The sequence below is a fragment of the Hemicordylus capensis genome, chromosome 4 (assembly GCF_027244095.1).
Source record: "Hemicordylus capensis ecotype Gifberg chromosome 4, rHemCap1.1.pri, whole genome shotgun sequence".
Lineage (NCBI taxonomy): Eukaryota > Metazoa > Chordata > Lepidosauria > Squamata > Cordylidae > Hemicordylus > Hemicordylus capensis.
Window position 1 is genome coordinate 16,018,433 of NC_069660.1, and position 23,865 is coordinate 16,042,297.

Genomic DNA, 23,865 nt, shown 5'->3' on the forward strand with positions numbered 1-23,865 from the left:
TGCTGCTGCCCGATATAGGTGTTGTCCATAGTCTGGGAAACATACCAGCGGGGATTTGAACCAGCAACCTCCGGCTCACAAGGCAAGTTACTTCCCTGGTGCAGGAGGCTAAAAAAGGGACAGAGAGGCATTATGCTGGCTCTTGGTTTCCAGAACATATTTGTGTAGCAAATCTCGAAACCCACTCTGTTTACTGCTTCCTAATCAACACCATTGAAAATACGGAAGAAATTTAACCAATTATATATCTTTGCTTAAGCTCTTTCACTCTTGAGTCAATGAATCTTCTGCATTAGTCAATATCTGTTTAGCAAACTGCATGCCAGAAGCTTTCTAATGAATACTATTAGCTGTACATGCAAACAGAAAGTACTTCGGGCAAAACAAGGCCATTTACACATCATCTTTGTCTCAAGTCAATTTCTCTCTCTGGAGAAGTCAATAGTGGACATTACACGGATTGCCTGAGCCCATTGTTTTGGCTTACCAATATTTTCTGGAGTTATTAAACAATATTTTCTCAATATGTCATCTAGCAGGGCGAAACAGGACCTTGATTTAGCTCTGGATATTTATTCAAATTAAGTGAAACCAAATGCATGGGATACAAACAGTATGATAAAGCGCTGCTATTATCATAAAGCACGCTTCAATTAAACTCAGCTACCAGCTATGCAACTGAGAACAACCAGCTCTGAGTGGCTAATACGTAACGGAACCACCTGGAGTTTTCTATTTTAATGAGAGGATGAGACATATTTAGACTTGCATTCCAGGTGGCTATGATGACCCAATAAAGGGGAACTAGTGTCCTTAGTAATTTAATACTACTACAAATATTTATTTTTATTATTAATTTATTAGCACTGGCTCACATACACGGCAATATTCCGTCAGTCTTGTAACAGAGAATTTGTACCTCCACGAATTCTCAAAGTGGGCTCCAGAGCACTCATGAACAAGAGTGCAGAATTGTGCCAATGCAGTTGTGCAATAGAGGCCCACTGAAAATAATGGCCCTTTATTGTGAAACTGCATTGTGCAGTTCTGCGCGGTGTGCAGTAGCACTCTTGTACAACTGCACACATGCTCCATTACAAGACTGAGCAAGTACTGACATTATTTTATTTTATTATTAATCAATTATTGTCTTATTATCATCACTAAACATACCCCATCCTTCCTCTAAGGAGCTCAGGATGGTTTTTCCACTCCCCGCCTTTTAAAAACATTTTGTTAAAAACAGAACATTACATCATTTCACAAAACACATAGTACATAATATCATGTAATTTCTCAAACACTTTAGCTTCCTAAAAACCAAGTCTTAATTATCAATATGCTACCAATCCAGAATAATGACCCAGATAATTCTAAATTTCACTCCCCTTTTATTCTCACAACAACCCTGTGAGGTAGGTTAGACTAGGAGTCAGTTGAAGAAGATTCAAAGTATACCCTATAGAATTGTTTTGTTGTAAAGTGCCCAGAGACTTGCGTTTTGGGCAGTATACAAATGTGTTAAATGAATGAATGAATGAATGACCACTTAATTTCAATGGCCAGTATGATGTGTAATGCAACATTGGCATTGCCCATCAGCTGATGCGGCTGTGCATGTGTCAGGTTATCCTGGTGGTGTTGTGCAAGTGGGAAATTGCACAGCTACTTAAAACTGTTTCCAAGGGAAGCAGCCCTATGCAGTTCTGAGCACACAGTTGTAAATAGTTGCACACATGCCTGCTTGCACAACAGGGCCAGGGCTGCCTGTCACCTGTGCAATGTTGTGCATCATCTTGGAAAAGAGAGCTATGCAGATGTAATTTAGTCTAGATGCCAATCAGTATTTCAAGATTGGTCTGAGCAATGCAGAAGAGAGTGGAACGATGTCGAAACGAATATGCTTTTGAGTACCAGACATAAAGATAAGCAATAAGAGGCAGCCATCACCTTTGTGCCCAGCTGAGGAGATTCCCAGAGGCCTTTGCATCCATCGGAATGGAGAAAAAATACTGGCTAGAAGGCCATGCGATGAATCCAGCAAAGGAGTTCTCCCCGCTACAGCTGCCTGTCATTCATGCTCCGCTCCCCCATGCTATTCCTCCATTTGCTCTAAACCAATTCCATTCAAAGAGATGTTATTTAAAGGAAGAACATTTATATTTCACATTTGGGGTATTGGAACTGGATGGGAGTAAGAGCCCCCTGGAGAGGATGACTGTCAAAGCCGATAGAAAAAAAGATGAATCACATCAGCAGACAGCCACAAACTAATTTCAAACAAGCCGGGAGATGGGGCCAATTAAAGCAGCTTCCTTTCCCTACGTTTAGTTCCTTTCGTTCAGTTTTTTGCCCACCCAGCCCAACATCAGCTGCAAACCCCAAAGGCTTTTCTGTGTAGGATCAATCAATTTGCCTCGCTGCAATGTAAAACACTTACCGTCAGCTCGAAAAGGAACAACAAGGGGAGAATTCAGAAATGGAAACCAAACTTCTAGGCAACCCTGTTAAGGGTTTTTTTTTAATTTTTTGGCAGCAGAAAAACACACTCGCTATTCAATTTGCCCACACAGTCCTATATTAGTCATGTGTAGCTTAAGAGGAGAAAAGAACCAGCTTGCCTTAAGCTTCCTTGCCTGGTGGCCGGAAGAAGATGGTTTTTTACCACCAGCCTACGTGTTTGGATAATTTACTAGACAAGCAGGGAGCCGTCCCTGGGTGGCTGCATCAGCCGCCCACACAGCTACCGGATCCATCCCGGAGCTGGTAGGAGCAGCAGGGATCAGGTGCTGCCCGGCCCCCAGAGGTCCCGAGATGCCCCGTACAAGTGCATGGGGCATTCTGGGGAGACCCCTGAAGCTGGGAGGCTGATTATAGCCTCCTGGTTGGGTGTCTACAAATGTGTCACCATGGCATGGAGCCATGCTGCAACGGCACACGATCAGTAAAATGGGGTTAGCGGAGTGCTTGCTCCGCTAACCTCGTTTAAGCGGGGGGGGGGCTTAAGCGGGCTAGCTGCTTTCCTGCGGTCATGAGAATAGCCTCATTAAATGCACTATTCCTCAAGGCCAGTAACTTTCAGTTCATGCTGGTATTTGCAGACAAAGGGTGAATAAGTCTTCTTCTTATGAAATGGCTTCCTGCATTCACTGAACATGATGAGCGAGAGGGGAAGCACACCTACTGCCCTGCCGCTGAGGACATCCCTCCCCCAACGATGCCCGTCCTTGAAAGCTGCATAATCAGCTTTCTTGAGAAAAGAGCCATACTTACTCCCTGTGAGTTGGGAGCTGGGTTCTCATAGGCGAGTTCACATGTAATGTGGAAGCTACTGTCAAAGCTGGAAACCAACATCTCTGTGACTGTCTGAACCCACACCAAGGCAGGAATGGGAGGTTCACTTGGGGCCTCAGACTGAGATGTATAGCCAAGGTCTGAAGTTGGCTTCCCAAACCAAGTTCTGCTCCCACTGAGCTATGCATTATTTTTGAACCCACCTCTCCTCTCCGTAAGGATCATGTGGCATAACAAGTCAAGAACTGATTCAAGGATTTGGTGTCAAGGATATAGCGCAGGGGTCTCAAAGAGGGTGCACGAGCAGCCTGGTCTTCCAAGTTTATTCCCTGCCTCTCTGTCCACCCTCATGGCTTGGCCTCCAGCCTGCCCACCCACCCTCCACTACCCGGTCATGAGGCCTGCTGACTGGCACCAGAGTGCAGCCCTGTGGCATAGCTGTGGCCGCAATTTCTCTTCTTTTTTCTTTTCTTGCCTACAGCCACACCACCTTGAACACACCTGATCTCATCTGCTCTCAGAAGAAGCCCTCCTGCAGCTGTTAGCCTCCAGCTCCTATCACCCCTGGCTACTAACCATTGTGACTGGGGATGGTGGGAGTTGTAGTCCCACAGCAGCTGGAGAGCTGCAGTTTGAGAGTCTTAATCTAGGTTCTCTGCCATCTTTGTTACGGGAGAGATCTTTCAGCCATTCTTAGCCAGCACTCAAAATCCTTTCTTTAAGTTCCTTTTTCCTGACCAGACTTATCACACCATTACAGCAACTGTTATGTGACAGCAAGGTTGCATTAAATTGTTATCATGGGTGCACCTCTCCTACAGGCAAATGCAGTCTCGTTCATTAGAGTTAAGCTTGTGAGGAATATATGGAGCTCTGCGGGCTACCAAGGCATACACAATTCACACCCCAGTAGGCTATATAACCCATCTATGGTCCTGGAGTGCAGCACACTGAATCACACCACCTCCTTGTTAGAGTAATCAGGTTTACTGTGAAACTAATGGGATGATTTGCAATTAAAGGCTTAGCTAGCAGGAAAGTGCTTTCTTTCACACAGGGCAGTCTGGATTGTCCTCCTACATGCAAAAAACAATCCCACACATCTTATGGCCTAGTCGCCAGGGCTTTATATGATTGACTCTGCAAAAGCTGGCCCAAATGACCCCGTGGGTTAATCAATGTGCTGCATCTTGTGGAGACCAAAGTTCAGGTTGTGGAAGCTAACTGCAGCAGAAATGCATGTTAATTATGACTGTAGCTTCAACTAAATAAATCCCAGAGCACTCAATTTGTGGGTAATAGTCTTGTGGTTTGCCTTCATCACACTAAAGATTTACACAGACAGACAGACAGACAGACAGACACACACACACACACACACACGTTGGCTAAGACAGCCACAGAGTGGAATGTTTCAAACGTCAATAGACACTCTGGAGGCTGGAAATTCAGATAGTTCTGCAGATAAAAGCTCTGCAAATGAATGGTAAAATTAACAGTTCTGAGATAAATGAAGTCAGTTGGAAGATAAACAGTCACTGCCCAGACAGACTGCACAAGATTTGGCTGTCTCGGTCTACAATGCAACACCCAAGTCAAGCCATTTACTGCTGTGATGCTGATAAGATGCTTCTTTCCAGCTCAGAAATACAAGTCTTAGGGGTTTGAAACGCTGGTCTCAAACAGAAGGTGAATATTATGACCCACAAATTCTTCACTGGCTCAGATTTTAATCTGAGATTTTAATTAAAATCTGAGCCAGAAATGAATTCCTGTCCCACCCTCTAGTCGTCTCCTCTCTCACACACCATTCCCTTGGACCTAATTTACTGAACTAGTGGAAGTGCAACGGTAGTGATATATGGAGGGAAGGATAGGAGCAAGGAAGAAAGGGCTCTCTGAGCTCTCCTTTGTTGGCATTTGTCATACTTCATAGCACCAAGGAACAGCACAGTAAATCAGCGCAGAGGGAAGGGAAGATATGGGGGAAAGAGTCAGGTGCATAGGAGGAAGGAGGTGCAGGGGGTCAAGGGGATATAGGTAGAATGAGTTGGATTGACTCGGAAACAAGCCATACTGTTTTCCAAAATTGTTGAAAGAGGAACTCAGAACATAGGAACATAGTCGGCTGCCATATACTGAGTCAGACCCTTGGTCCATCTAGCTTAGTATTGTCTACACAGACTGGTGGTGGCTTCTCCAAGGTTGCAGCCAGGAGTCTCTCTCATCCCTGTCTTGGAGCTGCCAGGGAGGGAAATTGGAACCTCAGGTGCTCTTCTCAGAGTGGCCCCATCCCCTAAGGGGAATATCTTACAGTGCTCACATGTTGTCTCCCATTGAAATGCACCCAGGGCAGACCCTGCTTAGCAAAGGGGACAATTCATGCTTGCTACCACAAGACCAGCTCCCCTCCTCGATTTTCCAACTGAGAATGGTTTGGCTAGCCACTTCATTGTCTATTTTGAAGAAGGCAGGTAAATGTATATTATTTTGATATAGATATATTTATATTTATACATACCTTCTGCGCTTCCCACAGAAGCACAGAAGACCAGCTTTCCTCTCCTACACACACACACACACACACACACACACACACACACACACACTTGTAAGCTTTCATTTCAGTTCTTGTTCATTCTCTCCTCCCTCCCCCCTGTCTCTTTTTCTCATTTTAATATCTTGAGAGGGCATTTTGCCCAAACATGTACGAAATACATTTTAATATAAATGAGTATTTTAAAAAGACTGTGGCAAACAGGATGCTGGCTAGGTGAACTTTGGGGCTCTTCTTATGTTCTTCTGGCATCCACGACACCATCAGGTCCGGCTATCTTCTGCTAGGCTAAATAAATAAATACACAAATAAAATATCTGCCCATATGAATCTGCCATGGCTCTTCATGCAACATCTCAAGCCCTGCTCGTGGCCCCACCATTGACTGAGAGTCAGTTGGTAGGGACAAGAGACAGAGTTTTCCCAGTTGTGGCCCTTTGGCTTTCTTTCCCAGAAGAACTCCGCCATGCTCCCTCAGGATTTTTTTTTTAAAGATCTCAAAATCCATCCATTTAGAGAAGCTTTAAAAACACTGTAATAATAAATGGATGGTCTTTATTTTTAGTCTTTATTCATTTGTTTTTAGTTGAGTTTGTTTTAGTTGGTTTTATTTTATGCTGTGTTTTATTTGTTTTGTTGTTTTAAACTATACAAGCCGACCCTGCACAGAGCATCTGTGCGCTCTTTGGGGCCGGCTACCTCTCTCTCTACACCCGTCTCCGGCGGGGCTGAGTGCGGCGGCCGCCACCAGCAGGCCGAGTCCCGCCGCCGCAGCCGCCAGCGGGCCGAGTCCTGCCGCCGCCACCACCAGCAGACCGAGTCTCATCCTAGTCCTAAGAGCTACCATGTTCTTCCTCTTGAAGAGCTGTGCCAAGTCCCGCCTTACATCCGCGGCCGAGCTGGGCCCGCCAGCCGCTGCCTTGCATGGCCGGGCCCGCACCGCCTTGCATCCCCGGCTGAGCCAGGCCAGTCCCACCCAATTCTCCTGGGTGCGCCAGCCAATCAGGCGCCCCCGCAGCCCAGCCAATCAGCTGGGCTGCCGGGATGCATTTTTCCTGGGCACACCCAGGAGAAATATAAATATAAATATAAATATAAATAAATAAATATATATATATATATATAAACTTTTGCTGTTGTAAGCCTCGCTGAGCAGTACTGTACTGGAGGGGCAAGATATAAATATTTTTAATATAACAATGAATCATCTGACAGACACCACCCCTTAGTTCCTAGACTCCACCCCTGTGGAGCTGGGGGCTAGGAGAGCTGGCTCAGCCCCAGACAGAGACTGAGCCCCAGGAGATCAGGCAGCCCTAAACAGACTCCAACTGCACCCTTTCGTTTAACTGGGCTTGAAACCCACAGATCAGTTTTGCAATCATGCATTTTCTCTGTGAATCCTTGCCGGGCAAGCGCATGGAGCAGGTGCAAACCAACCTGCATTGGAATGCTGTTTATGCCACTTGAAAAAACTTCAGTGACTAAGTGCCTTTTTTAATTAAGGGGGGAAAATGTGTGGAGAGGGTGGTTGGGCATTCCCCCTTCCTTGATGAAAACGGGGAGAAAACTGTCTTTTGTGTCCTTTGGAAAGTGTTTGGCAGGCAACGGAAGTCTGTTTACGAAAATGAGCAGAGCTGGTAAAGTTCAGGTTCGTGTTTGGATTCAGCCCCAGCAAACTGAAGCTGACGCTGTGCCAGACATTTCAAGCTGCCAGACAACAGTTCATCTCAAATTGGAAATGGAAGGAAGGGCGGGGGAAGGAATTTATCAATGAGATTCCATGCACAGCTCTGGTGGCTTGATTTGGCTAACTGTACTCCAAAAATACCTTGGATTGCGTCTCGCTGTGCATCTGCCCTGCTTTCTCTCAGTTTGCATCAGAGGGGCAGCCAGGACATGGAGCACATGGCTGGATCATGGGGAGCACCAGGATCAGCAGGGAGGGAACATGTACCCAGGTAACCTGGGCCAGGTTGGGCAGGATGCAGGGAGAGGCGAGACAGAGCAAGACAAAGGACTTTTCAAAGAAGCTCAAGGTATAGTCAAGCAGCCCTGTTGACCTGCCTGCTGTCAGCAGCCTCTCCTTGCTCCCTTTTATAGTGGCTGCTGGGAGACTAGAGGAGAGGAGAGCTGGTCTTGTGGTAGCAAGCATGACTTGTCCCCTTTGCTAAGCAGGGTCCCCCCTGGTTGCATATGAATGGGAGATGAGAAGTGTGAGCCCTGGAAGATATTCCCTTCAGGGGATGGAGCCACTCTGGGAAGAGCAGAAGGTTCCAAGTTCCCTCCCTGGCAGCATCTCCAAGACAGGGCAGAGAGAGATTCCTGCCTGCAACCTTGGAGAAGCTGCTGCCAGTCTGTGAAGACAATGAGCTAGATAAACCTATGGCCTAAGTATAGCAGCTTCCTATGCTACAGCCAAGAGACATCTGCAAGGTCTGAAGTAAATTTGTATTTCAAGTAGGGAGAGCTGAGGAACAACAACTGTGCCCATCTGCTTGAGAGGATCCAAACCGTGTGATTTGGAAACGGTTATTCTAAATCAGGGCTGCTCAGCTTTGCCCTCTCTGGCTGTTTTGGGGCCATTCCCACAATCCTATGCCAAAGTGTCCAGGGAGTATGGGAGTTGTAGGCCAACATCTGCAGGAGGGCCGAAGTTGAGCAGTCCTGCTCTTAAGCAAGGACAGCTACGCGGCACCTCACAAGCCACCTCCAGTCTGCAGGAGATTTTTATCTGGTCCCAGTGGCTGCACATGTGGGGAGTGTTCCTCAAGAATGCCGACTGATGTGTTCAGTGGCTTGTTGTTCGCCACTCAAAGCTAATGGCAAGAAGCCGCCCTGCCCCAGAAGACAGCACTGATGCCAATATACCCCCTTATTGGCCCCACACACATCTTCCAAGCCCAGGTGCCCCCTCTTCCCCCTCACAGGGTGTGCTGCCAGTGTGCCATTTTGCACAGTGTGGCGTGAGGAACATGGGGGCAGTATCCTGGGTTCTGTCAGCGGCTGCTGCACTATTATTACTCCCCCAGGCTGTGGAACGCGTTCTCCTCTGAGATGCACATGGCTCCCTCTGGAGGAAAGTGAATGCTGCCTGTTTTAGCCAAGCTTTTGGCCAATGAGCTATCTCCAGCCCTTTATTAAAATGTTAGTTGTGTGTGTTTTGTTTTTATGTAGCTTTTATTGAGTGTTATTGTTTCTATCTTCTTCATTTTTAAAATCTTGTGGTTAACCACCCCAGTGTTCTTAGGTTGAAGGTTGATATATAAAAATTAGTTAGTTAGTTAGTTAATTGATTGATTGATTGATTGATTTTAATTATTAATTAATTTTAAAATTAATTAATTAATTATATTATATTATATTTTTACACCACTGCAAATTTGCATCTCTGGAGGTTGACCGCAAAATAGAACAAATTAAAACAGAAATTAAGACCACAAAACACTTTAAAACCAAGCCTAGTTTTAAAAGCTTGCAGGAATAAATGAGGTGATTCTCACGACTGCAGGAAAGTGGGCTAAGGGAGCCTAGCATGCTTTCCTGCAGTCGTGTGCTCCAATGGGCGCCACGTGGCTCCCGGCAGCAAACCACAGTAAGTGCCCCTCCCCTTAAACGAGGTTAGCAGAGTGCGTGCTCCGCTAACCCCGTTTGTCTGATCGTGAGATGCTGCGGCTTGGCTCCAAGGCATGGTGACTGACAAGGAGATACCTGACTGGGAGGCTAACACAAGCCTCCTGGCCTCAAAGGTCTCCCCAGGATGCCTGGCACACTCGCATGGGGCATCCTGGGACTCCCGGGGGAAAGGTGGCCCCTGATCCCTGCCGCCCCTACCGGCTTCGTGACGGAGCCAGTAGGTGTGTGGGTGGCTGATCTGGCTCCCTGCTCGCCTGTGGGGAGAGCAGGCTAAGTCCGCTCTGCCCGCAGACCTCCGCAAGGCTCTCTACACTGCTCAAATGGAGAGCCTCAATGTCTCTTTAAAGACTTTTTAAAAAGTGGTCAGCGATGGGGAGGCTCTTATTTCAGCAGGGAGAGCATTCCTGAGTCTCGTGGTGGCAGCAGAAAAGACTCATCCCTGTCTAGCCACCAGATGAGCTGGTGGCAGCTGTAGATGAACCTCTCCAGATGATCTCAATGGGTGGTGGGCTTCATGGTGAAGAAGACGTTCTCTTAAATACTCAGGGCCAAAGCTGTTTAGGGCTTTATATGTTATAACTAGCACAGCTTATTTTGCCTGGAAATGTATTGGCAGCCAGTGTTGTTCTTTTAATATAGGTGTAATAGGGTCTCTTCCAGATGGGGTAGAGACCAACCTGGCTGCCGCATTCTGGACCAACTGCAGTCGGATCACATGGCCATTGGGAATAATGGCTGTGCGATCACAATGGCCATGTGATCATGCAACTCCCTCATTCAAGTTCCAACTTCTGACTGGCTTCTTAAAGTTCTTATGGCGAGAAGTTGGTTGTACAGTTCTAGCCTCCTTTCTCTGCCAGTTGTTCATACCCCCTTGGTCCTTATCTTAACTTCTTCTAAAAGCAAATTCTGCCTAGGGGTTGGGAAGGGGAGGAGCAGGGGCAATTACTTCTTTAGGAGAGATCAACAAGAGATAGAGATTAACAAGAGATAAAGGTGGACAGAGACTCTATGAGCAACGCCAATGAACAGTCAAAGCCGTGTTTACACGTGCCTACTTTTCATGTGATGAGAGTTATGTGTAAGCAGTATCTAATATTCTCCTTTCTTCCATCTGCTGTTTCAGAACGATTGATGCACAGGCATCAAGGCAGCATAAAAAAAAAAATCCTTTCTACCTGCTGGTGCACCAGAATTGCCAATTCCTGAAAAGGGTTCCTCTAGGGAAATTATTTATTGAATAAACTTATGCCCGCCTTTCAAGTGAGCATCTTCCTAAGATCTAAAACATCTAAAAAGAAAACTCCTCATTAAAAACCAATAATAAAAATATAACAATAAAAACAGCACAGCAGTATTATAAGAACATTAAGCCACTGGGTATCAAATATCTCCATCAAAAGGTCTGCAAAAAAGCAGAGGTTTAGTCACTGTTTGAAGGTAGGCAGAAAGAGGGCGTGGCAGATACCCTTGCGGAAGGGATTCCACAACCATGAAACCATGACCAAGAAGGCTTTGTCCCTGGTACGCACCCAATTCACTTGATCTCACCAGGCCAGACAGCCAATGAGGTTGATCTTATGGTACCAGAGACATTTGAGTGAAGGCATTTCTCCAGACCTTAAAAACTGTCTCTAGTCCTTGAATACTCTCTAGGAAGCTGTCTAGATCCAGGCAGTTAGCTTCACTACATCATATACAAGCAACCCAGAGGATAACCATATTGTGTGACAATGTTTATGGAAAAGAGGCCTTTATAAATCCACTCTTAAGAGTGACTGTTATTGGATTTATCCTTACTTGACTTGAATAGAAAGTGACATTTGCAAAGTGACATTTGCAAGGAATCAGCAGCATTGCCGCATGAGTTTACAAGTCTCTGAAAAGTCAAACACTCTTGCAGTACAATACCTTCTACTTTGGGTCACAATTATTTCCTTGAGGGTGGCTCATCTACCTCTTGGGTTTGTTCATTGTAACTTTATACATATTGAATCCAATGATCACAGAGAGCTAGCAGGATTGCCCTAGTTGTGCTAAGTTGCTTTCCATCAGCAGCCACCAAAATGCAGATTTACCAGCTCCAAACCAAAAGCAAGCAGCAAAACTCATTGTTGTAAACATATCCAGACATGATATTGTATCCTGTACAGGTGTTTGTATGCATGAATGTATTTTTGTTTGAAAGACTGCACGTGTGTTCATTGTGAAAATGAACTTGAGTACAGGCCCTCTCACATGGAGAGTAAAGCTAGGAAGTATAGTACTATACATGCATAGTACTATACATAGAACATAATGAATCACTAACTGTACGTGTGTACACTATACAGAACTTTGGAAGGGTGGTATAGAAATCAAATTATTATTATTATTATTTCTTGTTTACACAGTCAGACAGGTGTTATTGACTGGTTTGTTTTATCCAGACATCGAGTCCTTCCCAAGGACCTGGGATGGCTGAATTTTATCATCAATACTGTTGGTTATTATAGATATTGTCGCAAAATATAGACTGTTCCCAGTAAAGCTGCTTTTTGTAATTGGTTGATGGTGATTTCTGTGGCCCCTATGGTGTTGAGGTGCTCTTCAAGGTCTTTTGGGACTGCACCCAGGGTGCCAGTTACCACTGGGATTATTTTGGTCTTTTTCTGCCACAGCCTTTCCATTTCAATTTGTAGATCTTTGTATTTGGTAATGTTTTTTATTTCTTTTTCTTCTATTCTGCTATCCCCTGGTATTGCTATGTCAATTATTTTGACTTGTTTTTCTTTCTTCTCGACTACAGTTATATCTGATGTATTGTGTGGCAGATGTTTGTCTGTTTGTAGTCGGAAGTCCCATAATATTTTTACATCTTCATTTTCTTCAACTTTTTCAATTTTATGGTCCCACCAATGTTTGGCTACAGGTAGCTTGTATTTTTTGCAGATGTTCCAGTGTATCATCCCTGCTACCTTGTCATGCCTTTGTTTGTAGTCAGTCTGTGCAATCTTCTTACAACAGCTGATTAGGTGGTCCACGCTTTCATCTGCTTCTTTACAAAGGTGGCACTTGCTGTTTGTGGTGGATTTTTCTACTTTTGCTCTTATTGCATTTGTTCTTTGGTTCGGGCAATTATTATTATTATTATTATTATTATTATTATTATTATTATTACTGTTCCCTCTCTCATGAATGCAGCAAGAGGGTAATTTGCGCCAAGCCAACAAGGAGACTGGGTAACTATCCTGGGTAGTAACTAGTTGGGTAACTATTTCCCGGCCCCCTGCATGAGGCTGCAAGTGGTGGGAAGTGAGGGAATAAAACAAGTATAAAATGACAAGGGATATAAAACAATAAGGGGTATAAAAATGACAAGGGGTATAAAACAATAAAGGGTATAAAATGATAAGGGGTATAAAACAATAAGGGGTATAAAAATGACAAGGGGTATAAAACAATAAGGGGTATAAAATGACAAGGGGTATAAAATAACAAGGGTTATAAAAATGGGTACAAAAATGGCAAGGGGTATAAAAACTACAATGAGTGTTAAAACTACAAGGGCTATAAAATGACAAGTAGTTTGGGCGGGGAGCCAGCTTCAAAGTCTGCTGAGTACACTGAGCAGTACTTGGCTGGGTTTCCTGATGCGACGGGTGTCAAAGCAGCAAAGTTCTTTAGGGGATTCCCCACCACCACCACCACCTGTTGGCTGACCTTCAGTTGCAGGCCCTACTAGCCAATGTCTGCAGAAGGTTGGAGTAGATTGAGCAGCAATCCAGTGTGGGCACATCTGGGGTTAGCGAGGCTGCTGCTTATGGAGCCCAGGGCAGATCTGTGCTCACTGGGAGCAGGTCAGTGGGGAGCCTAGGAGAGCACTTGGGGGCAGGGAGTAAGGGTGACTTCCAGCTCTTTGTGGGGAAAGCAGAGCCCACATAGGCGCTTTGGAGAGGAGAGCGTGATCTGAAATGGCACCCCACACTCCTGCTTCCCCTTCGTCACAGATGGGAGCTGTGCAGGCACAGACAATGAAGGCTCTGCCACGGGAGGAATCATGGATGGCTGATGTAATGAGGGAGTATAAGGTGTGTTTTTCGAGCCCAACATCCCTGGCAGCACCAGGGGCAACATATGGTGGAGTCGGGGGTTGGGGCATTGCCCTGCCAAGGCCAGATTTCCCTGTCTTCTTCTTCCTGATACTAAAATCCATTGTGGGGACGCCTAACGTGGTGACACCCTACTGGATTCCTAGACACTGAACTCCATTCATACAGGCTTATTCACCTAGGTCGGCAAGTGGGATGGATTCTGCGATGGAGTCGGGTTCGGCTGGCCTTGGAGTGCAGCTGCAGACAGAGTTCATTGGCTCAAGCTGGGACTATCTGCTGCAGTATGGGTGAGATTGTGGCACGGACGCAGGGACGGAAACCTGCAGGCCAATCAGGCAGGAGGCAAGCGGATCATATCTAACACTTCCAGCAGATAATACTCTGGGTCAGTTGGGGGTGTTTAAGGCCTGGATTCCCAAACTGGAGCTTGAGTGTTAAGTCAGAATGCAGGGCAGGGAGGTGTGAAACTGAACCTCTTTGGGAATAATTGGTCAGCCGATAATGGTACAATTCTAGGGAGGCTGCACCATAGGATTCCTCTGCATGAGTTCATCAGTTGAAAACAGCAAAACATCAGAAATTGTTTCTAAAAACCCACCTGAGATATTGCCCCATTAATACAAGCCATTTATATATTCACTGAATGAAAGAAAGGCAGCCTATACCTGCAAGTAGGCCTGTGCAATATCAGAATTCTGATATTATCGGTATAATATTGGACTTATCTGAATTAATTCTGATATGATATTGAGTTTTCTACATCTTATCAGAATTATTGCTCTATATTGGAAAATTCCCCATAGAGGCAAATGGGGAAATAGGAACAAAAATCATAGGTTGGGAATGGCTGGGCAGAGAGTTCTGAAATCAGGCACGCATGAAGCATGGGATGTCAGGAGGCTGTGTTTTTTATTTCAAGGAAATAGGTCAATGCCTTGATTCTTTGTAATTGTTATTTTTTACCTATGCAGGTCAGTCAGCAGCCACTGCCAGTCAGCATAGAAGAGAACAGGGGTTCCCAACCTGTTGTACTCCAGATGTTGTGGAACTACAACTCCCACCACCCCCAGTCACAAATTGTAACTGGGGTTGATGGGAGTTATAATTCAGTAACATCTTGGGTACCACAGGTTGGGAACCTCTGGCATAAGAAGACATGCCCCTATGACCAATCCTGAGGACAAATATTACCTGCCAGTCAAAGAACTCACATTTCAAATGCCTATTCCCTTATGAGGCCCAAGAAGAGACTGAATGCAGACACAGTCCCTGGCTGTTCACCTTAGCAGCAGACCACAATGTTCCTAGTTCACGCTCCTGACTACGTACATGATGGTACATGAACCGGCTTTTTCATTTCATTGGAAACTAGACTCATGTTTGCTCTTGTATTCTCTCTCTCTCTCTCTCTCTCTCTCTCTCTCTCTCTCTCTCTCTCTAAACAACAAAAAACAAAAACAAAAACAAAAACCCACAAATATAACAATCCCACCATCTTCATGAAAAATCCTCCCTTGCAATTGTGTTCTGAGCAGGAAACCACCCATTTTCTTGCTCCAAATTGTTGTGAAGTGTTTAAGCTGTCCTCTTTCTGGAGTGCTTCTACGGCATGATACACCCATATTGTGGAGGATATTACAGGTTATCAGAACACCCTGCTGGGTATGATTGCTTGGACAAACCCTCCACATCTATGATGTGCCTTCTGAGAGTAGCAAAGGGTCAATGGGCCTCTCTCGACTCCTGCATGCTGCCTAGCTACGCTGATCAGATGATGCTCTTTATCCCATGGCACCGATTGCCCATTGTTTCTTTCACAACAGTTCCTTGTCATTCTATTTTCTTGTCGACTGCAATGAGTCTTTTTGGCAAGCTGTCAATCATAGCACCACTTGAGGTAGTGCACACAGATTCTCCAAGCAAATCATCTGCTATTTGCTCCCATTAGGAACATAGGGAGCTGCTGTCTAATGAATCAGACCTTGGTCCATCCAGCTCAGTACTGTCAGCACTGGCTAGCAGTGGCTCTCCAAAGCTTCAGGCATGGGTCTTTCCCAGCCCTACCTGGAGATGCCAGAGAATGAATCTGCAACCTTCTGCATGTAAGCAGATGTTCTACCACTGAACTATGGCTCCATCCTCTAAAGGAAATATGTCAGAGTAGACAGTACTCACATGTACTCACCCATACAAATGCAAAGGGGACAATCCATGCCTCAGTGGTCAGAATGGGACAGTTTGTCCTGTTTATGTGTTGAAACCTCACAATACTCAAGGCTGATAACCATTTGCTCATGAAAATGTTAAGCACAAATTTGGGATGGGCTGCAAAGCAAGCAATACTGCTATGGAGATGCTTGGAATAGAACCTGGGAGCTTCTGCATGCTAAGAAGATGCTCTAACACTGAACTATGGCCCCATCCCCAATTCATTCCAAACTTTCCTTTAGAGCTGCGTCCAATAGGGGTGTGCACAAAACCAGCACAAGTGGTTCGGTTCAAATTTGAACCAAACTCAAACCAGGGCAGTCAGATTTGGTTTTGGCCTTGCTCGAAGCCCCCCTTGGTTCGGTTCAAGTTAGGTTTGAATTTGGTATAAATATACATAGGGTATAAGGGGGACTCTAATCAACCCATTATTCCCTATGCAGAGCACCTAGGGGCACAAAACAGTGTTGGGTGGTAAGCACTCATGAGTGTCAATTACCATTCAAACCCCAAAGCAATCAGGCACTTGTGTGATATTTAATTATTTTAAAAAATATTTTTCATTTTTCATCATTTCTGCCATAGGGAATAATGGGAATTTGAGGCGGCCCCATTTTTTCCCCTTGGGATCTATACAGATGCTCCAAAGTGGGTTCGGGGGTATGGCATATTGGGTAACAACTCTCCCCTCAAATCCCAAGCAGGTGAGGTGTATGTTTTTGGGTTTTTTTTAAGGATTTTTTTTAGTTTCTGGCCTGTTTGACAGTTCTCTCAATGAATTCCTATGAAGAACTTTATAGCATCCAAGAATCCACTATGAATTTAGATTATTGTATGCTATATAAGTTCTTCATAGGGATTCATTGAGAGAACTGTCAAACAGGCCAGAAAGTAAAATATTCCCTCCCCCCAAAAAACACCCATATATCCCACTGGCTTGGGGTTTGAGGGGAGAGTTGTTGCCCAATGTGCCTTACCCCAATACCTGCTTTGGTAGCACCAATGCACCCCACAAAGGGGGAAGGGGGCCAGCTGGGCTGCCTCAAATCCCCATTGTTCCCTATTGAAGACATAATTTAAAAAAATCTTTTTTAAATAATTAAAAATTACACAAGTAACCAATTGCTTTGGGGTTTGGGTAGCAGTTGGCACCCATGGGTGCCTACCATGCAACCTGGTTTTGTGCCCCTAGGAGGCTGAAATCCAAGAGACAGTGATGCAGCTAAAGAGACACTAAAGTGCAAACCAACAAATTACAGCAAAGAGTCTGACCAGCACTAAACCAAAAGACTGACATCATCATGACAACTGCAAACCAAGAAAACCAGCTGGAAAGGAAACAACACTAAAGTCAACAATTAGCTTGCAGCCACACAACCTGGGAAGATGGCACAAGGCAGAAGATGCAGAGTGAATTTGCAAGGCCAGGGGCTTTCCTTAAAATACAAGTTGAATCTCCCTCCTTTGGATACCCCACCTTGTCCCTCCCCATCCCCCAGCCAATCGGGTGACAGTTCCCCATGACTGGCAACTTTCCAAGCCTACCAAAGGGCCAGATACATCTGGCCAATCAGGAAAGCAGAAGCTCAGCCAATAAATTAAAGTGACACAAGTGTCACAAAATGGCCACCGGTGCATAAAATGGAGGTTAGAACCTTTGAAGCAGTTTGAACTGGTTCAAATCAAACCGGGTTCCGTTCAAATTGAACCAGGTTCAGTTTGAGCTCGAGCTGGTATTCCCAATTCAATTGACTGTTTGGTTCAAATTAGAACCATCAAACTGAACCGGTTCTAATTCAAACTGGTTCTAATTTGAACCTGTTGGCACATCTCTAGCATCCAACTGAGTCAGACGATCCCCGTAGTCCAGTGTTGCTTACTGTGATTGAAAATGGCTCCCAAGGTCTTAAGCAGAGACCTTTCCCAGGCATGCTACCTGAGATAATTTAATTGAAGGTACTGGGATTTCAATTTTCCACTTCATATTTTCATATTGCTTGCCCACAACAAAGTTGTGCTCAAATCAGCTTGAAATAGTAGTTGAAGCTTTGCAACTTCATTCCTTCTGAGGTTAGGATCATTCTCTCCCACCCAGTATTTTGGGGCAACCAGGCGGGAATCCACAACAACTAGCCTGGAGAAGCAAAGGTGTGGGACAGAATGTTATTAGGCGAGTGAGGGTTTTGCTATACATAACAATCTTATAGATTTAAGGTAATTAGTTTATTTACCTTATTAATGAAGCTTGCTTGGATTTTCAGACTTATTCAGAAAATGGTCCAGATTCCTCTTAGAATACTGTCTATTAGGATTAAAATACTGTCTTTTTGAACTTCTAGTCTGCTTTCCAGACTAGTTTTTTCTTCCGGTCCAAGACCATATGGCAGGAAAGACCTGGGTGTGGAGAGGGATCACTAACGGGCCATCTGAAATCTGCAGGGGAAATGACCCTGCACCCCCTGAATCCCCCTGCCCACATGGTCTCACCCAGCACAGTTCCTGGCCAGGAAGGAAGTCCATGGCCAGGAAGATTGGCCTGGCTCCTGGGAGGCTGGAGGAGTGTCCTCTCTACTTGGCTACAGTGGCTTCTGCTGCTTGTTCTGGTGTAGAAGAGTGAATGGATGAGGCTTTTTTAAACCATGGAGGCCTTTTAAAATGTGAAATGATGTTTTAAAGTTCTATTAATCGTAACTATAATGTGTTTTTGCATCATTTTTAGGTTTTGCTTGTTGTTTGGTTGAATTGTATACTGCCCAAAGATTTTATATAGGGCGGTATAAATATACAACATGATACGCCACATAAATGGACAAACAAAGAAAGAAATAACAGAACAGAACAGAAGTAATTCAAGGTTTAGGACCATAATATACTATGGCTGTATTATCTGACACTTTGCTGTAAAGTTTGAGTCAGGTGGGTGTGGAACAGGAATCAAAATATTTTGTGGGGAGCATCCACTACCCCATGAATGCTGCTTGGAGAAAGGGTGGGACAAAACTGTAACCCTTTCCTGTTTGTACCTGTTTCCTAATGACGCTTCTCTAACTTAGTGCCGTCACCTGCTGCATTTGAGTCTTTAAAACCCTTTGGGTGATTGATTGATTGATTGATTGATTGATTGATTGATTGTTAAATGTATATACCACCTTTCATTAAAAACAATATGATGATGATGATGATGATGATGATGATGATTGATTGATTGATTGATTTTTTACATATTATATCATACTCTTCCTCCAAGGAGCCCAGAGTGGTATACTACATAGTTGAGTTTCTCTTCACAACAACCCTGTGAAGTAGGTTAGGTCAAGAGAGAAGTGACTGGCGCAGAGTCACCCAGCTAGTATCATGGCTGAATGGGGATTTGAACTCGGGTCTCTCCGGTCCTAGTCCAGCACTCTAACCACTACAACAAGCTGGCTCTTATATATAAAAATAAATTTATTTTTATTGTGTGTATACACACACACACACACACACATAAAAAACTGTACAAGGAAAAAAACACAGAAGCAGCAATAAAACAATCATGTGAAGGCCTGGGTAAAAAGCCAAGATTTAAAAAGCTTTCTAAAAACTGTGATGGAGTCTGAGGAGTGAATGGCCAGTGGGAGAGCATTCCAAAGTCTGGGGGCAGCAACAGAGAAGGCCCTGTCCTGCATGCACGACAACTGAGCCTCCCTGATTGCCGGCGCCCGGAGCAGAGCCCCTTCTGATGATCTCATAAGCAGGCAGCAACCCTTGGGAGCAGGTGGTCCCTCAGGTATCCAGGGCCCAAACCATTAAGGGCTTTAAAGGTCAAAACCAGCACCTTGAGTTGGACCCGGAAGCACACTGGTAACCAGTGCAGCTCTTTCAAAATAGGTGTGATATGATCACACTGGGCAGCTCCAGATAGGACCATAGCTGCCACATTTTGTACAAAGCTCACAGGCCTCCTACTGACACATCAAAGTCTATGCTTCAGTCAAGGACCAAAGCTCTTAATGGACTGTACTAGATTGCAGCCTCTGCTGTACCACAACTCCTCTCTCAACTCTTTATCTCAATATTTATTTATTTATTTTTAAAATTATTTGTACTCCCAGAATGATACTAATGTTTGAAATCTCGTGGCTATCAATTATTATTCATTTTCTTCGTACTTGGTATTTATTTTAAGACGACTACAAACGAAAGGAGGATTAATGACATGCAAAATGTCCACATGAATCATTCATAGCATATTGTTTTGCATACCTTACTCTTTGAAAAGTGTATAATTTCCCTCTCTAACAAAAGGCGTGTTTTTAAAAATCTCTATTTTCATTTAAAATCACAGGTGCACACACACACACTGCTACCAGATTCTGTCAAACTGCTTCCTCAACCACCTCCTCCTGTTGGAGAAACATTGACATGCCAGCACTATCGTGTATGCAAGTACAGATCTGTACATAGGCACAGTTTTTTGCACATTATGCTGAATGCACATGCACTTCCTACCTGTATCCTGCATTTGAGAGGACCTCTATCAAGGATAATTGAACACATGCACAGTCATTGACACAACATCACATACATCTGTACACACGCCTGTTTGCATGTGCCACATAATACGGCTCCTTATGTGGAGTGCCCAGCCTAAGCCTACTCTGAGACTGGCTCTTAGCCAATCTTAAGGGTGCCCATAGCCGATCTTAAGGGTGCAAACACACCCTTAACCCGGCTGCTGGGGTCATTTGCTGCACATAGCCTGAGGAGACACAGAGATGGATGCCTAGAGTGCCCGTCTGATGGGGGAATCTCCCAATACACCACACTCTCGTGCAGTGCATTGTGGGATTCTCAGATACCAGGATGGCCTCCAGAAAGCCACGCAGCTCCTGGGAGTGCTGATCATGTGCATGGCCAAGCTGTGCACCAAGGAGGTGGCGGGGAGGGCACAGAGATTGTCTGAGGGGAAGATAAGTTCAGTTCAGCCTCCCTGCCCCCGCCCGCTTGCTCAGCCTCCGATCATGTGAATAGGATCAGTGTCTGAACAAGACTATAGCTATATTCCTTCAACCAGGGTGCAGTTCCCCACTAAGAATTTAAGAAGTTTCCCCCATTTTTTACTACACCCCTTCCCAAACTGTTTTGCATCTCCTTCCCAAACTGTTTTTTCCTCTCTGTCAGAGATGGATAGAGGTGGCCCTATCCACCCCCAGCACAGTACCTCCAGCGACTGTTGCTGGTGTCTGTCTTGTGTTTCTTTTTGGATTGTGAGCCCTTTGGGGACAGGGATCCATCTTATTTATTTATTATTTCTCTGTGTAAACGTCCCTGAGCCATTTTTGGAAGGGCGGTATAGAATAAACAAACAAACAAACAAACAAACAAAGCTTTTAACTTCCCCATGTAAAAGGTGTCTTTCCTCTCCCCCTGCAAACAGTTTAAGTGAGGAGTTGCTCCTCAAGGTTTTCCTCTGTCTACACCTCTGCCTTTGCCTTTCACTAAGTTAAGGGCCATTTCAAACATCATGGAGAGATGAATCCAGGTTTGCTGCCAACGGTTCATATAATATGGAACTGCATCCAATTGCAGCTCCCTGATGAATATGTTTGTGTGATGCATGGCTTTGCAAACACCTCTTGGTTGCACTCACATTTAATCTTTTTGGGAGCACTCCTAACATTGTAATGTATGAGGTGGCCCCATCAAGTTGTGAGCAAGTTACAAGACTTGACGGCCTTCCAGAGCTGACTCCAAACAGTCATTGTTTCATTTGCACTTTTATTACTGTCAAAAAGCTCCTCCTTTTCTTGGTGTGCTTTCAATTGCCTTCTCAAAAATTCCATCTGTTTTTCATCTCAGCATGCAAAAGCCCCCAAGTATTGGCTTCTAAGTCTCAATGGAAATGTGTAATCCCTAAATTAGCTGAGAAAGGACAGATCAAGGAGGTTCCCCAGACAGAGTGAGTGGAAGAGGAGAGCTAGTCTTGCAATAGTGAGCATGAATTGTTCACTTTGCTAAGCAGGGTCTGTGCCAGTTTGCATTTGGATGGGTGACTACATGTGAGCACTGTCTGCGGTTAAGATATTCCCCTTAGGGGATGAGGGACATAGCACTATTTGCCTGCAGAAGGACCTAGGCTCACTCTATGGCACCTCCAGGTAGGGCTGGGAGAGATTCCTGTCTGAAACCTTGGAGAAGCCATTGCCAGTCAGTGTAGACCAGTGTTTCTCAACATTTTTGGAGTCATGGACTGGTACATCTTTTGTACACAGTTTGCAGGACCAGCAGTTAGTAAAGGGGTCACACACCCCATCCCCCACTCCCAGGAATCCCCCAAAACAATTTCAAGCCAGGGGGGCACCACCGCTGGGAGCTCTCCAGAACTCATTTCTAGGCAGGCAGCCCGTGCTGCTGGGATAATACTCATTTAGCAGTGAGGGCTGCCTGCCTAGAAATGAGCTCTGGATAACTCCCAGCAGCGGTGGCCCCCACTGGCTCAAAATTGTTTGGTGGTGGGATTAATTCCTCATGGACCAGCACGGATCGGCACTCAACTCCTCATGGACCAGTACCAGTCCACGGACTGGTGGTTGAGAAACTCTGGTGTAGGCAACACAGAGCTAAGATGGATCAATGTCCTGACTTGGTATAAGGCAGCTTCCTATGTTCCTACAAAGTTTAGGCAGAGTCCTTGTTATAAGTATGTAAATCCTCCTCTGAGCCCAAGAAGTCTAGCCTGAATCTGACTTGCAGCCCTGCTCCACCATATGGCTGGAAGGTAGGGCTTACAATAAACATATTATAAAGGGACTTGTGGTGATTCTGCCACTCTATGCCCTGGCAACCAAACCTGTCTTTCTTCTTGCTTAATCGGCTGCCATCATTTATTCATTACAACTTTCACGCGACTATTTCTCTCTTCAATATTTAATATGCACTACCTTTGGTGGGTAGTAAATGCCCTAGGCATGGAGGTTACACCAACAGAGAGCTAGTCCATTGAATGAGAAGGTCAAGATAACTTATTTCGCAAAAGATGATCTTTCTAAATAAACACAGAAGTTAAAAGATATCTTGTTGCAGGACATCTAGATGGCACTTTGGTCTTTGATAATACTTGCTAGCTTCTGATAATGTCGGTCTTCCACTACGGCTCTGGCAGGTAAAGGTGACTGAGTTTGACCTCAGAAACTGTTCTGAAGGTGGGAATAAAAGACTTCACACTTTCCCTTCCTAACTTAACTTCCACCAGCTCTCTTCCTTAATCCCAGCCCTCTGCACCTCCTACCGCCTGACCCTTTCATTTTAACCAATTATTTCCCCCATCAGTCTTTCAACATCTTGTTTCCAACTTGTCAGCTACTTCTTCACCCACTTGTCCATTAACTCTCTCCTTCTGTGGCCCAGGTTCTGAAACCCACCAAACTCCCTTCTTCTGCCAATCTGATTCAATCACACTAAGCCTCCAGGAAACATATCATTCTTAATGAAGCCCTTTCCCCCTGTGAGTCCATGCTTCACAGAACTCTTCCTAAGCTTTAACACAGTTGGATGGGGGAGATTTCCCAGATGTGGTCATTCGAGTTTAGGGACTGCACAGATCACTTGCTCCCAATGCGTAAGAATTTTCTGAGCTGTGTCCTGTAGCAATAGCTCAGAGATCACACAGACCCTTGGAGTCTTAAATGGAAGCCTTTGGGAGCTTTTGCACAGCTCTGTCTGAGCTGTCATTTGTGTCCTGGACTTGGACAAAAAGCAGAGAAACGGCTTCTGCTTTCTCAAGGATACTTGAATACACAATTTTGACACAAACGTCAGAACATGAACAGTCAAAGCTCAGGGACAGAGCATATGTCTTGCATGCAAAAGGCCCCAAATTAAATCCATAGGATCTACAGTTAAAGTGAGCATGTAGAGCAGTTGATGGGAAAGATTGTGGCCTGAGACCATAAAGCACTGCCAGTAAGAATAGGCAATACTACTATTATATACTGGTTTTCAACATAATTTCTCAAAATGGTTTACAGAAATAAATAAATAAGATGGTCCCCTGTTCCAAAAGAGCTCACAATCTAAAGTGAAACATAAGGTGAT

The 23,865-nt window shown here is 44.8% G+C and overlaps 1 protein-coding gene across 6 annotated transcripts in view; it reads right to left on the bottom strand.

Annotated features, from left to right (window-relative positions):
• Window positions 1–23,865, bottom strand: part of CDH4 (cadherin 4) — an 803,867-nt gene that overhangs the window by 487,618 nt on the left and 292,384 nt on the right. For 4 of the 6 annotated variants that reach the window (XM_053245227.1, XM_053245226.1, XM_053245223.1 and 1 more), the window contains exon 1: window positions 18,939–18,960. The exons of 1 other annotated variant lie outside the window; for it this stretch is intronic. In XM_053245227.1, the coding sequence (XP_053101202.1) occupies window positions 18,939–18,945 (7 nt within the window). In that variant the 5' untranslated portion in view covers window positions 18,946–18,960. Of the gene's footprint in view, window positions 1–18,020; window positions 18,097–18,938; window positions 18,961–23,865 lie in introns of those variants that run through there. One more of the 6 variants, XM_053245225.1, reaches the window with a different exon arrangement.